This window comes from Mixophyes fleayi, chromosome 4 (assembly GCF_038048845.1).
Source record: "Mixophyes fleayi isolate aMixFle1 chromosome 4, aMixFle1.hap1, whole genome shotgun sequence".
NCBI classification, from domain to species: domain Eukaryota; kingdom Metazoa; phylum Chordata; class Amphibia; order Anura; family Limnodynastidae; genus Mixophyes; species Mixophyes fleayi.
This window is the reverse complement of record NC_134405.1, coordinates 48,392,092-48,408,457: the sequence shown is the minus strand read 5'-3', so window position 1 is coordinate 48,408,457 and position 16,366 is coordinate 48,392,092. Positions and strand designations below refer to the sequence as shown.

At 41.7% G+C, this 16,366-nt stretch overlaps 1 protein-coding gene across 3 annotated transcripts in view; it reads left to right on the top strand.

Annotated features, from left to right (window-relative positions):
* The window catches only part of ADGRE5 (adhesion G protein-coupled receptor E5), a 147,282-nt gene that overhangs the window by 72,645 nt on the left and 58,271 nt on the right, over window positions 1-16,366 (top strand). For all 3 annotated transcript variants that reach the window (XM_075206895.1, XM_075206896.1, XM_075206894.1), the window contains one exon: window positions 2,561-2,614. In XM_075206895.1, the coding sequence (XP_075062996.1) occupies window positions 2,561-2,614 (54 nt within the window). The remainder of the gene's footprint in view (window positions 1-2,560; window positions 2,615-16,366) is intronic.

Below are 16,366 nucleotides of genomic sequence, written 5' to 3'. Positions count from 1 at the left end.
AGAAAACTGGAAAACATACACATTCACAGTTAATGCAGAGGATTAGTCATTATAATTATTCATTGTAATTATGATTAATTAATTATGTATCTAAACATACTGCATATACCATGAAGCTATGGAGGATGGCACAGGACCATCTGAGGAATACAGGAAATAACAATTACACACACATATTACCGACACAGGAGGAAGGAATATAAAGAAATGTGATCTTAACCTCAAGCAGCAATTGAAGATAAAGGGTGGCTTACTGAGTTTGTTCCCCATTCTGTGTGTGCTATATGGTACAGTATTCTGTAAACTATTTTCAGAGAGTACTTCAGCTGCTTTAGTGAATTGTTTTAATAAATAGTTTATTTTTATATTCAAAGATATTTTCCTAGTTATGCAATTTGATTCATCGTTAACAATGTTGGGAAAAGTTGACAGAAAAATTCAAGTGGTGCTAATCTGGTGCTGGAGTTGTTCCCAGTTATGTCTGGCTCAGTCTTCACTAGTTGGCACAGATAACGGAGCCAGTAAGGCCTAGAGAAGTATGCCTCTTGGGAGAAGGGGTCCCAGATGGGCTAATTTGTATAATCTGTCTCTGATACCCAACTCTTCATCGCAACATTTTTCATAAAATCACATGACAAATTACATAATTAATGATTTCACTGCTGGCAAACATTTGAATGGATCTTCAAGGTCTGAAGATAAGGGGGCACTAGAATGGTCTCCAACTGTATAGTAAAAAGGGGTACAGTCCAGGTTAAAGCTGAGTGGAGATCTCTTCCTAGTGTCAACCTCTATTACAATCAAGGCTATATGCCTGCACAAAATGACAGAGAATTTACCCAGAGTTAACCTGCAGCGACTAAGGCCAGAGCTCAATACTCTGCCTTTCAGCTTAGCATCTGCCTCCAGTTCAGTATTGTGGGAAAGTATTTTCACACCCAGACAAATATCTGAATAAAGAATGCTTAGGTTTATTTAACACAAATCAACACCAGAGCTATAGTAATTTTATGAAAAAGGTTAAAACAGTCACACTATAATACTGTAAAATTACATACAGAGAATACAATACAATACAAGTACAGGTCTCTCTAGCCAGTCCCTGGGGTATGTGTCTCAGGCAAAGTCAGGTGGTTGCACGGCTTCTCTCCTGATCGTTGCAGCAAGGTTGCATCCACTATGTGGAATTCCCTCCATTGTACAATAAGACTTTTCTCTAGCCTCCAACCCTTCAAGTGTGAAAACTCACCTCTTCCAGCAAGCTTATAAAATTCCCAAACTATCCTCTTTACCTCCCAAGACAATTGTACCCAATTACCAATCCTCTTTTCATACGCAAATATCCCTCTGACACTCACACCAACATTGCTGTGTGACTGCTCCACATAGCCTCACAAAGCATGTTTCCCATTGCAATCTGTGAATAAAGATATAGATGTATGGATGAAGGAAAAAAGGAGTAATAGTAGCTAGGGAGGATCTTCCAACTCATCGCAAGGAAATGGCCAAGGATTTGTACATTCATTTTGGAAGTGTGGTTATCAGGGTAACAACAATGTTATGTCAGCTAGTGGACCACTAAATTAAGACCCTCTTCAGGTAATGCAGAGGGAACAAGGTCTGTGTTTTGTACCATTCCTCAAGCTAACCGCCCCAAAAAGACAGTGCAGGCCTCTAAAGTTCAATGAACCATGAAATGCTTCAATGTCAAATGTGCTCAAAGGCAAAACTGCTCACTATGAATACTTGCGCTACTATCACCAACGAGGGTTAAGTATTGCTTTTTGTGTGGGGAAGGCTATATATGTGGGGCTTTAACTGCCATGATACCTGTTCTGTTAACACCTTCTTTGGATGGCATTAAAAGTAGAGACCACCAAAAAAATAATTTGTTGACTCGTTTGTTTTCCTAGTCTCTGTGAGTGTTTTATACACATAAATGTAATTTTACTTTATGTTATTGAAATAACTACATGTTCTAGAATGAAGTGGCAGCCATTCACTGGAAGGGCAAGCATGGTGCTTGTGGTTCAACAGTGCATGCTGGAACATGTATTTCCACATTAGCTACAACAGTTCCTTGGTAGTTGAGGTAAAAACAGCTGGGGAATGAGTGCTACTCACAGTTGGATGCAAAAGTTAAAGGTTCATGTCCAGTTTTCCTGCTAGCCAGTGCCCACACTTTTCACACTAGCGAGCAGGCTATTCCATTGCATTGAGTGGAACATCAGACGTCACAGTGGAACTTTGGGCATGAAAGACGCTTTATTTTCACTTCACCAAAAATGTTCGTCCCACATAGTATATTCTTTTAATTTTTGTCAACATTTCTCCAATATTCATGTAAGTCATATGTGCTTGTAGGTCCTAATTGTTTTCAGTATTTAAGAGAATAATGTGTTTAATTGACAATATTTTAGTTTCTTGTAATGTAATGTAAATGAACCTGTATACCTTCTATAATCCTGTTTGTCTGACTTACCTTTTAGGATTTCCACAGATCATATTCTTCCATGTCATACAATATTGACTTATTGAACCCGTTTTGCTTTTATTACAGATCCAGACATAACCACGACAGCCTTGACTATCCCATGTCCTCGAAAACCCACAAGTACGTATCATTGTCTCACATTGAGGACAATTGGGCAACCTTTATGTGATATTTTTGTAATAGGCTACCTGGTGATAGTATCATTTCCAGTGATAATGTGCAGACAGTATATGTATTTCTATTTATAGGGTGGCATACAAGGGAAGGACAATGATTTTCCAGAGATTCAGAGGCTGAATATATCCTAGGTGACTACATGAAAGATGTCTGTGTTATCTGTGGCCTAGAAAACTAGAAATTAAGGAAACTATCATGAAAAGTAATGTTATAAGAACATATTTTTTTATGTCACTATATATTTTACTAGCACATTCTATACGTTTTAATAAAGGTTGGTGACATAATTGTTGTTCCCCTCTAGGGCACTTGTGCTGCCCTCTTACCTCCACTGCAGCACTCTTGGGCCCAATTATCCTCATACAGAGAAACATAGAATTTGACGGCAGATAAGAACCACTTGGCCCATCTAGTCTGCCCATTTTTATTATTAACCTATGGTACATTAAACCCTGATCATTTATTCTTTATAAGGATATTCTTATGTCAATCCCAAGCATGTTTAACTGCTCTATTGTATTAGCCTCTACCACCTCTGATGGGAGACTATTCCACTTATCCACTACTACTAGTGTTTCCTCAAATTTCCTCTGAACCTCCTTCCCTCCAGTGTCAGTGCATGTCCACGTGTTCTAGTACTTCTCTTCCTTTGAAGAATGTTTCCCTCCTGTACCTTGTTTAAACCCTTGATATATTTGAAAGTTTCTATCATGTCCCCCCTTTCTCTTCTCTGCTCCAAACTATACATATTGAGATCTTTGGGGCATATTCAATTAGCTTTCGGATTCGCGGTAACGCGCGTTACCGCGAAAAGTGCGCGTTCTTGCGGGTATTACGGTACCGCATTAACGCGGATTTTCGTTCGCAACCCTATGGGCTGCGAACGAAAATCCACGTTATTGCGGTACCGTGTATTACGTTTCGCGGCTGTTCCGGCGCGTTACCGCGAATCCGAAAGCTAATTGAATATGCCCCTTTGAGTCTTTCTGGGTAAGTTTTGTACTCTAGGCTATGCACCATTTTAGTTGCCCTTCTTTGTACAGTCTCTAATGTATTTATATCCTTCTGGAAATATGGCCTCCAGAATTGAACACAGTACTCTAGAAGAGGCCGTACCAATGACCTGTACAGTGGCATTATTACTTCTTTCTTTCTGCTACTGATTCCTCTCCCTATGCAACCCAGCATCTGACTTGCCTTCCTCATTGCTTTGTTATATTGCTTACCTGCCTTTAAGTCACCTGAAATAGTGACTCCTAGATCCCTTCCCTTTTCAGTAGTTTCCATTATTATGCCATTAATACTATATTTAGCCTTTGGATTTTTGAGACCCAAGTGCATGATTTTGCATTTTTTGGCATTAAACTGTATTTGCCACTCTCTTGACCATTCCTCTAGTCTACCAAAATCATCAATCATTTGTTTTACCCCTCCTGGTGTGTCTACCCGGTGGCATATCTTTGTGTCATCTGCCAATAGGCATACTTTCCCTTCAATACCATTTGCAATGTCTCCAATAAAGATATTAAAAAGCACTGGTCCAAGTACAGATCCTTGAGGTACTCCACTGGTAACCTTTCCCACCTGTGACTCCATTTACTATATCTCTGTTTTCTATCCTGCAACCAAGATCTTATCCATTCAACCATCTTAGAATCCAATCCCTAGCTTTCAAGTTTATTTAATAGTCTGTGATGTGGGACAGTGTCAAAAGCCTTACTAAAATCTAAATAAGCTACATCTACGACCCCCATTGTTCTATTACTTTAGTCACCCAGTCAGATAAGTCAATAAGATTTGTTTGACATGATTTCCCCCCAGTAAATCCCTGTTTGGGATCCTGTAAGTTACTGGATTTGAGATACTCTACAACTCTTTCTTTTAAGAGTGGTTCTATCAATTGTCCTACTACTGATGTAAGGCTCACTGGTCTGGAGTTGGTCACCTCCTCCTTGCTTCCACTTTTGTGCAATGAGACTACATTTGCTTTTTTCAGTCCTCTGGAATTACTCCTGTAGCTGGTGACTGATTTAATAATTATGTTAATGGTGTTACCAGCACCCCCTTAAGCTCATTTAGTATCCTTGGGTGTATCCCATCTGGCCCCATTGATTAATCCACTTTCAATTTTGAGAGCTCTGTGAGGACTTTCTCCTCTCTAAATGTACTTGTATCTACCTCATTTTTATGAGGATACTTGCAACTTAACTGTGGTCCCTTCCCCACTCTTTCTGTAGAGAACACTGAGCAAAAATAATTATTAAGATGATCTGCTATTACCTTGTCTCCCTCAACAAGACTCTAATTGTCTGTCTTTAGTCTTATTATTCCTCCGTTTTGTTTTTCTTCTTTCACTTATATACCTAAATAAAGTTATGCCCCCTTTACCTGCTGACTGGGCCATATTCTCTTCAGCTTGTGCCTTTGCATATCTGATTACCTTCTTAGCCTCTGTCACTCACCGGACCGTGAGTGCCTCTACACTGGTGCGAGGTCCTCCATCTTTTCTACCTACACCTGTGTGAAATCATGGCCGCTCGCTATCCTGCCATCTGCGCATGCGCAGGACCCGCTATTAACTTCACCTGTCCATAGAGGTGATTGACAGATAAATCACCTCACCCTATTTGAGGCACCTGCAACCCTAGGTAGGGGCCTGATCTTGAAGTCTCATTCCCTGTGAAACTTCTATAGGTGTGTGCAGATCCCAAACTGCTTCCAGCTTTACTCGTTTGTACAGTTTCCAAACTGTGTGCAGCTTTCTCAGACTACAGCTTCCACGCTCTTTTACCCTGCTCAACTCAGCAGTGGTTCCCATACCGCTACAATGCTATCATCCCGTTGATCGTGTTACAGCTTCCACGCTGCTTCTTTCCTCAACTCAGCGGCGGTTCCCATACCGCTACAACGCTTCACCTCTCAGCTGATTCCGGATCTACACTGGGTATGCTCTACTGACTATTGACTATTACCTATTTTGCTCACATACCAGTTGCATCCATTGTTGTTTGTTGCGCAGGGTACAGGTACCCATATAGACTGTGTTTCCGCATTGCTTCAGCTAGGACAAGCTTTCACTCAAGCTCGATATCTCCTCACGCTACAACTTGGCGTCATTGTGCATTATCTGCTGTGATCAGCTTCTCTCCTCTGCAAGGCACCAACTATATACAGACTATTGATTGTGCCTACCATCTCTGCCTCTCAAGACATTGCTCTACTCGCACTATTCCCATACAGCCACAGTTTGCCTTTCAACTTCACTCTCCTGCATCTGGACAAGTCTTCACTCCCTCACACAGCAGTGGTACAACTTGCTGCACGCAGACCACTGACTTCCCTACTACATACCTGCACCTGGACAAGTCCTCCTATCACAGCGGTGGTACAACTTGCTACTCGCAGACCACTGACTTCCCTATTACCTACCTACACCTGGATCCGTTTCCTCACCATAGCGGTGGTACAACTTGCTGCACGCAGACCACCGACTACCCTGCTACCTACCTGCACCAATTCTATTCTTCCCATCAGAGCAATGGTACAACTTGCTGTCCGCAGACCACTGACTCCTCCTCTACCTACCATCACCGATCCACGTCCACTCCTCGTGTCTACATTATCTTCAGTCTCCAGTTTACAGCTCCAAGTCGTTGATTTCCTCAGACTATCTTTACTCTCCTGCTGTTGTGTCGCTCCAATCATTCACCTGCCTGCTTTGAGGTGCGTGCCATATCCCCGCCTCTCCAGCAGAGTTCCATCTGGTGAAACTCGAGTAGCAACTCCTAGTGCCCGTGACAGCCTCCTTCTGTCTAGCAAGATAGACCTCTTTGTCTTCATTATTCTCAGTCTCTTTATATTTCCTAAAGGCCAGCTTTAATCTTTTTTCTTTCCCAATACTTGCTACTTCTTTTGCAAACCACATTGGTTTCCCTTTCCTTGTACTTTTCTTATCCCTTTTTATACAAAGGTCTGTTGCTTTAAGTATTGCACTTTTTAATTTTTCCAACCTCTCCTGCACTCCTTTCAAGTTCTTCCACTCTGCCAAAGAGTCACTTACACATTTTCCCATCTCTACAAAGTCAGTCTTCCTAAAATCTAACACCTTTGTCTTTGTGTGGTGTGAGTCGGTTTCTGTGTTTATACTAAACCATACTGTTTGATGGTCGTTGGATCCTAGGTTCTCACCCTCTCACCCACATTTACATCAGATATTCTGTCACCATTTCTAAGAATTAAGTCTAATATGGCCTCTTTGCGAGTTGGCTTCCTCAGCATTATATTTTATTAAAATAATGTTTATTAACAACATCATTTACAAATGTACAGAGAAATTCAGTAGAAATCCAGCAACAATGACACATAGATGAGGCATACATCAGTTTGAAATGGGACACCTGAAGCTGTCAATGACTATGTCTCAATGGTGCCCTTACATAGTGAAGTTCACCATGTGCTAGATGTAAACCGCTGTGATGTTCTGTAATTACATTTCGAACAATAAGGGGAGAGGGCTGTAGAGGGGGAGGGAGGGAGAATGAGAGGCAGTTTAGGAAGGTGTTGCGGGGGCACAGGGGGTTAATAAGAGAGAAGAGAAAGGCTCACCAATGATAGGCATAACAAGGATTCAGTGGTAGTCTAGGCTGAGCAGTCAATTACAAGTACAGAGTAGGTTCAGAATCGGGGTAGAGACTGATTATGATATGAAGCTCATGGGGACCAGATTTTGTGGATGGATACGGAGGAGCCCCTCAGGATGCTGGTGATGTGCTACATCTGGTAGGTGTGACATACCCGGCCGCAGACCATTGTAAGTTTCGGTGGCAGGGGATTCTTCCAGGAAGCAGGGATATGGCAGGTTGCTGCACTGATAATGTGTCTGAACAACTTGTGGCCATGAGAAGGGAGTGCTGGGGCCAGTAAGGGCAGGAGTACATGTTTAGGAGTAGAGGGTAGGAGGACACAAGGATTGTTGAGGCAAAGGAGAGGACATCAGTCCAGAATGGGTGTAGTTTGGGACAGTCCCACCATATATACATGAAGGTGCCAGTGTGGCCACAGTTCCTCCAACATACATTGCTCCCTTGTGGATATATGGTGTGGAGCCTGGATAGGATGTATTACCATTTGTGTAATAATTTATTTGCATTTTCTTTAATTCGCACATTAATAGAACAGCAAGCTGTCCATCCATAGATATCAGACCAGTCATCGTGGTCAAATGGTTCCCACAGATCTGCCTCCCACAGTGGGGAAATTCTGGAAATGGTCTCTAACTTCTGTAGTCAGAGGGAGCAATGCATTGTATAATATTGATGTTAAGCCCTACGAGGAAGGTCCAGAGAGACACAAGTTCTCAAACACAGTGGGCGATCAGGCCGACAATTGGGTTTTAATTATTTGATGTGATGGAAATGCCTGACCTGCAGATATTGATGGAACTGTTCCTTTCAGAAATGATGGCATTCTGCCAGGTCAGAAAACTGCAGGAAAGATGTAGTCTTGATAACATGGTTGAGGACCCCCACCTTCCCACTTGGTATGCATTGGTCATGAGAGGCCAGGTGTGAAGGCAGGTTTGGACCAGAGGCCTATCATAATCGGGGGGTGGGGGAAATAGAGGCCATTTTGTTACAACTGGACCAGATAGAAAGTGAGAGGGCCACTACGGTGTGAGTGTGAAAAATATCTAGGCATTGTGGAGTAGGTAGCCAGAGAGCAGAGCAGATCAGTGACCCCTCTACTAGGTCCGATTCTATGTTGACCCAAACCCTGGTCCCAGGTGAAGATTGCCATTGTACACATTGGGCTAGGTGGGCCGCATAATAGTAATTTCAGAGGTTGGGAATGCCGAGACCACCTGCCATCGGCGAGCATTGAAGAATGCGTGCAGGAATCCTGGGACGTTTGTTTGACCAAATAAAGCGCATCTGTGAGGTCTGTAACAATTTGAGAGTTGAGGGGGAGACCCTAATGGGGAGGGTATGATAGAGATACAATAATCTGGGGAGCAGATTCATTTTAACTGAGGTGATCCGACCCACCCATGATATCTTTAATTTATCCTAAGATGCCAAGTAATTTTTCATGCTGGTTATAAGCGGAGGTGAATATGTTCTATCTTTTTGGTGAGTGCTTTGCCTGGATACCTGATGTATGCTGTAGTGAAATGAAAAATCAAGCTCTAAGAGTTGCTTTTGTTTAAGGGGAATGTGGAAATCTAGGATATCTGTTTTAGTCATATTAATTTTAAAATTTGAAAGGGCTGAAAAGGTGTCGAGTTCCTGAAATAACTTAGGGAGTGAGAATAAAGGGTTAGTTATATTGAGTAGAATATGGTCGGCATAAAGCGCAATCTTATGGGTGTTAGTGAGTAGTTCTATACCTGTGATGTTAGGGTTGAGACGAATCCTCATGGCTAGTGGTTCAATAACTAGCGCAAAGAGGAGGGGGGACAGAGGGCATCCCTATGGAGTCCTGTTGCAGATGGGAAAGGAGAGGGAGGAGCAGCCGATCACATAGACTGAGGTAGTGGGGTTATAGTATAGGGCCGAGACCACAGAGAGAAAACAATCTTGAAAGTTGTAGGAAGCAAAGGTCCGCATAATGAAGAGCCAACCAATGCGGTCAAACGCTTTCACAGCATCTAGTGATAGTAAGATGGAGAGTTGCCTAAGCTTGTTAATATATAGTCAATAAGATCTATGGTTCGCCTGGTATTGTCCGCGGCCTGGGACGAAGTCCATCTGATCTGGGTGTACTAGCTTCTGGAGGACTGTGTTAATGTGATTTGGTAGCACTTTAGCATAGCGTAGTCGACACTTAATAGTGGAATGGAGCGGTAACTACTACAGTGGGAGGGTGGTAGCTAGGTCAAAGGGGGCACCATCAATGATTGAATTGAACCAATGGGTAAGCTTAGGGAAGAGGACACCAGCATATTTTTTGCAGTATTTAGCTGGGTGATGGCATGATCACAGGTAATTATCAATCCTGTCCTCCAGGTAAGGGGGCAGCGGGTCAAAGGTGTTCAGGTCATACAGCTAAGAGTAAAAGCTTTGGAATTCTTTGAGGATCAAGCACGGATGATAAACTGTTCGACCTTTGATATTTTTAATAGAGAAAATTACATTCAGTATACGCCTTTGTCGCAGCAATCAGACCAGGAGGAAATATTCTTGTAGAAGATCTGTTGAGTCCATTTGAAGGTGCAAGCTTTTTTTAGATAAGATCGCGTTGAGCTGACCCCTCACCAATGTCAGTTCCTGGAGGTATGACGGATCAAGAAAACCTTGATGTTGGGTGAGGAGTGAGAGGAGACAGGTCTCCAATGTGGCAATCAGTTCCCTCTCTTCTTTGTGTTGGGCAGCTGCTATGCTAATAAGTCACCCACAGATAGTAGCCTTGTGAGCTTCCCAGACCATCGAAGGAGTAACAGCAGGTGTCTCATTTAGGGTAAAGAAGTCTGTAAGAGCCAGTTAAAGGCAAAAAAAGCTTGCCTTGGAATGTAGCATGTGGCAGGGTAAGATGGGATTCTTGCAGAAGGATTATGTCTGCGTGTGACTTTTATTAAATCTGGCAAGAGAATGGATCATTTCTTGGGTGTATTCAGCCCTTTGGCATTAATAGTTAGCAATTTAAGTGACATGATTGTGGAAGAATAAGAATTGACCTGCCGAGGGCCCCATCTGGATCAGAAATCAGAAACCCTTGGGGAACACAGGAAGACAGGTATTCCAGTATTTGATTGGGAGCGCAACACAATATTAGTATTGGTTAAATAGTTTAAAAATAATTTAAAACAATTAATATCCAGTTTACAGTGCACATTTACCATATTCTGTACAATTAATTACTAATTAGTAGTTTTTCCATCCAATACAGGAAAATTACACCCATATAGCCATTTTACCTATTTGCTATCCTCTTGCATTAACAAATGCAATATTTAAATATAGCTCTTTTGCAGAGTATTTGCGGCGGAGACGTCAGTAAACAAGCAGTAATGTCCGTGATACAACTATCCCTAATCCACGGACCTTACTGCTTGTTTACTGACGCCCCCACTGCAAATACTCTGCAAAAGAGCTATATTTAAATATTGCAAACAAAAAAAAATAAGGAGCAGCATACAAAAATTATAAAGATTGCTCACCCCATTTCAATTAACAGGAAAACAGGTAGGCATATTGATGGACGTGAGTCACGTGAGAAAAGTAGTGGGAGGAGAAGGTTGAGAGGTAAAGGGGAAAAATAACATCAGACTGTTGGGAACCAGCAAGAAAGGGAAGGGAAAGGCCGGTCGACCGGCCAATGCCGTGCGGCTATTGAAAGGTTGATGGGTGCTGTGACAGGGTACAGCACTGAGAGGGTGTAGGAAGGAGGAGGTGGTCAATTGGAAATTGTAGTAGGGTGGTGGGTTCATGTGGGAAGGGGAAGGAGAGGGGCATCATCAAATGTAATTGGAAACCGTGAATACAACATTGACAATAGTAAGAACATTGTCGTCAGTAAATAGCAGTAAATTGCATTGCAGTAAATAGCACTGAAACATAATAGGAAACAGCAGCATAAATTTGATGTGTAATGTAAACAAAGTAAAATAATATCAACAGTGCAAAAGTGATCATAAATATGTAACATGTAATGGAAAGAAAGAACCGTAAATATTGGGCAGGAGATGACACTCAGTGGCAGCAGGCGGTGAATCGAGTTGACTGAGCTGAGTCCACTTTCCCACTTTCCAAAATACAGGTTTACGGCTGATCACTTTGTGTTGAGGATGTTGTAGCGCTGTCATCATGTCAGTAAAGAAAAGAGAGAAAAAGAGAGACAAGTGGGAGGATGGGCAGATATGGTAGTCACAAACAAAAGAGACTCTGGGAAGTAAGTCTGTCTGTGTCCAGTATCACCCATGACTTCCTGCCGCCACATAGTTATGAGAGGGTCATTGGTTCAATGTCCAATCGGTGATAAGTCAACTGTTCCCATAGAATTGATTATATCCTCGACCGGCTCGCTCAGTCGACCATGTCCTATTCCGCTGGCGTAGGGCCCCGTGATGTGTGTGATGCTACGGACAGGACCGGTGATGATGTAGAGCTAGAGGAAAGATCTAGTTTTTCAGGATGAGTACACCCTCCGCTGGGGTCTTGGCGAATACTCGTCTGGAATCAGTAAAGACTTGGAGGCAAAAAGGCAAGCACCATCAGTAGCGGTATCCGTGTTGGCATAAAGCTTTTGTAGTGTCCCAGAGCTCCCGGTTTTTTTGAATGGTGAGAGGGGCCAAGTCCGCAGACAATTGAATGTCTTTGCCGAGCTACGAAATGGATTTGCGATTCCTTGTGGCCTGCATGATTTTATCCTTTATATGATAATAATGTATGCAAAGAATGACATCCCTAGGTTGTTGAACTGATGCCGACCTGGGTCGTAGAGACCTGTGTGCTTTGTCCAGAAGAAGATCTGTGTCTGTTGCGTCCGACAAAATGGTTTTGTAGAAGCCAAGTAGAATGTCAGGCAAGGCTTGGGCATCCACAGTCTCAGGAATAATTTTAAGGCGGATGTTGTCCTCACATTTCTCAGTGAGAGACACTGCGTATGAGCGAAGAGAGGAGCGCACTTGGTTGGTGTCTGCTAGAGATCTGCAGAGTTCATCTGTCTTGGTTTTCAAGGCATCGGTACTGTCGCCAAGTTCAGTAATATCTTTACAAAAGTCAGAGATCGCTTGCCGCAACTCTGTGTGGAACGCTGTTTTTGAACAGAGAGCTGACAAGTTTTCTCATGGCTGAAAGGATTTCATCCTCTCTTGGCGAATCTGGGCTTGGCAAATGACTGGCTGGAGGCTGAGCCAGTGAGGTCATTTGTGGTTTAGGTTGCTTTTATTGCTGTCAGAGAAGATGGTGGCCTCCACTGAGTAGGTGAATTTTGTTGTGGCGGCCATAACAGTTCAGTTGTATTCATGCAACAAGTAAAGCATCTTAAGACAATAAGTTGACATCCCTTCAGGGAGAGGTTAGTAGATATTAGTAGTGGGTAAGATCAAATGTGAATGAGTGCTAACGGCAATAGCGTAATGTCGGCACAAAGCATTGTTTCTTTGACTCATGTTTTCAAAGCTACGACTCAAGCGGCCAAGAACCTGGTCGAATCTAGGTACAGAGCACCTAGCCTCACTCAGGAGTGTAATGTAAATGCCCACAAGCTGACAGCCTGATTGTACAGTAGAAATATTGTTGTAATTTTCAGTTCACTAGATGGCAGCAGTGTGCTGAAATAGGAATACAAGCCAACACAGAGTCCTGTATTGCAGGGTTTAACCCCCTGGTGACTGGGGCAATCCTAGTATGGTGGATGCTAGTAGTTTTCCTAGTCTGCTGTGATGGGCAAGCGGTTAAGCTGTAGATTCAGACGTGTGGTCTGTGCCCTCCTTAACAGAGCATATGCGGTAGGAGAAGAGCAATCTATGTAAGTGTAGGGTGCAATCTACCCCCAAAGAGGAAAGGGACTTGTGGCATTTCCATATCACGTACCATCTTGAAAGGCTGCTGTTAGGGCAATTTATCCTTAAGGGTAGGGTGTCATAGACAGAGTGACCCCAAACTGGCTTTGTCCATTTCTCATAATATTGTACAGTCTATAATGGCTGAATTTTTTTGTATTTTATACAAGTGGAGGGGGGCCTAGAGAGACAGAAACCAAACTGGCTTTCTCCATGTCAATTAATATTGTACAGTCTATAACGGCTGAATTTTTTTTTTTTAAACAAGTGGAGGGGGTTCTATAGAGACAGAAAGCAAACTGCCTTTTTCCATTTCTTTACATATTTAACTATAAGTGTAGGGTGTAATATACATCCAAAGACGATGGCTGCATTGCCAATATGCATAGATGGAGAGGAAGACAATCTGTTTTGTGTGTAGAATAAATGAAGGCCTACCAACGAAGAATTAAACTGTTTTTTTGGATGATTTATTACCTCAACAATTAGATTACTTATCTCTAAAACAGTTGGAGCACTAAATTGGGTTATTTTAGGCCCAAAAACATTGATTTTCCAACAAAATAGCAAAACAAAACCAAACAAAACCAAAACCAAAACCAAAACACGCAATGGCGGTTTTGCAAAACCAAAACCAAAACACGACGGTAATCCAGATCCAAAACCGAATCCAAAACCAAAACACGGGGGTCAGTGACCATCTCTAGTTTTAACTCTCTGCTTGGACCGTTTCAAAAATAGTTTCTGCTGTTCCTATCTCCATATTGAGCAGCCTTTCTTTAAATGTCCAATTTTTCTTATATCTAAAACATTTTCTTGTTTCCTTATTATGCAATTGTATCTGTAACTTTAAGAGTAGATGAGGTCCACAGGAGGTGTGACACTTCCTTCTCTCTCCAGTGCTTTGCGTCATTAACCAGAGTACTCTAATACAAATACTTTATGAGTAAGAGCATGGTGATTATTCTGTGTGTCACCTTGAACGTCTTCAAGTATTAACAGTATGAAAAGAGCAGTAATACTGGAACCAGGAATAAAGGTACTGGGTAAGAGGGAAAAGTGAGCTGTGAGGTGTGGTGAGACTATTCTCTACTGTACTTAGAATTCTGCAACCTGAAATGAGAATCTCACCATATTGAAGGAACTGCCTTAAATACTTCAAGATTATGGGGCCTGATTCATTAAGGATCTTAACTTGAGAAACTTCTTATTTCAGTCTCCTGGACAAAACCATGTTACAATGCAAGGGGTGCAAATTAGTATTTTGTATTTTGTTTTGCACATAAGTTAAATACTGACTGTTTTTTCATGTAGCACACAAATACTTGATAGCTTATTTGTACACTGAAATTTAAAGTTGATATTTGTGTGCTACATGAAAAAAACAGTCAGTATTTAACTTATGTGCAAAACAGAATACTAATTTACACCCCTTGTATTGTAACATGGTTTTGTCCAGGAGACTGAAATAAGAAGTTTCTCAAGTTAAGATCCTTAATGAATCAGGCCAATGGTTCTTGCACAGGCAAAATTAACCATGTATTTGTATTTTTATGGTTTTCAATTGTAACTACAACCAGGATGTAAACAGAAAAAGGAAATTGATCCAATTTATGATACCAATGGGATATATGAAATATAAATAATGTTTTAACATGTCAGGAGATTACTATAAGTTAAATTCATAAATGGCCAAAATAATTGGTGGACGGAAATGTTAACTTTTAAGAATCTAATAAATTGCAAATAGGTAAGCATTTCTTTCTTGTATTGTTCAGTGTGGAATATCAGTAATATAATTATTGGAACCCTTCCTCTTCTGAATTTTAGCTACACTTCTCCTTTTTAATATGGCCACCTTTAATTTGAGAGCAGATCTCAATAAAAGATGTGACAAGTGGGAAAAATAACTTAGATTCTATCTTCCCTGGCCAAGATACTTCAAGTATGATTGGTGCAAAGAATACGTGTTTGAACTAGGGATGTGCACCTGCCACTTTTCGCGTTTTGGGTTCTGGGTTCTGATTACCTTCAGGTTTTGGGTTCTAATGGGTTTTGCCAAAACACCCCCTCAAGGTTTTGGGTTCTGATTTTTTTTTAAAAAAGCATAGAAACTGCTAAAATCCAGATTTTTTATTTTTTTTCACTCCTACGCTATTATTAACCTCAATAACATTAATTTCCACTCATTTCCAGTCTATTCTGAACACCTCACACCTCACAATATTGTTTTTAGGCCAAAAGGTTGCACCGAGGTAGCTGGATGACTAAGCTAAGCGACACAAGTGGGCGGCACAAACAGGACAGAGCACCGGACAGCACCACTGGACTGAGCAGGACAGAGGACACCACCACACACCCTCCCTCTTCCCTCTCCAATGCCCGAGTGAAGATGGCGGCAGGAAGCGGGAAATAATATGAATCCGGATCTCGCAAGAGCCGACGGCGGGATGATGACGTTTTGCCTCGTTCTGAGTTTTGCGTCGGGCGGGAATCCCTGAACAGTGCTCGGATCCGGGCTCGGATCGGCACTGTTCGGATTTCAAAAATCCGAACCCGCTCACCCCTAGTTTGAACAATTTTAACAAATTTAAAGCATGATTATACAAACAAAGTAAAACATGGTGGAATATAACAACAACTGAAAATTATATTAAACAGTCAATCACACCATGAGGACTTAGACCTAAATTATTCACGACATACGAGCTGGCTACCACTAAATTAAAATCTGAATGGAAAGCTGCTCTCTTAATGTGCTCCAAAGACCTTATGCAGATCATTTTGAAGCACGATAATCTGATGCTTGAATCTTATTCTAGAGATATGGAACATCTGAGCCTCAAATTGAAAGAATTTGAAGCGATTGATTAATTTCAAAAAACCTATGAAAGGTATAAACAAGATCTGGAACATTTTGAGGACAATTTGATGGATAGAAAGAGATCCAAGTTTATTCGTGATCAAAGAGACTATGCAAGTGGCTGCATCTTTAAATGGAAGATCTTTCCATCAAATAAGGAAGGACGCAATACATCAGTCAGTCAGGATTCATAAGAGATCAAATCCTCAGACAATGAAAATGATGACATGAATCCTCATGGTAGGGGTAAGGCCCAGTATAGGAGCCGTCAAAATCCCAATAACAATAATATTTTAGGGAAGTCTCTGAGACCCCTGGGGGAAGGCAGTAT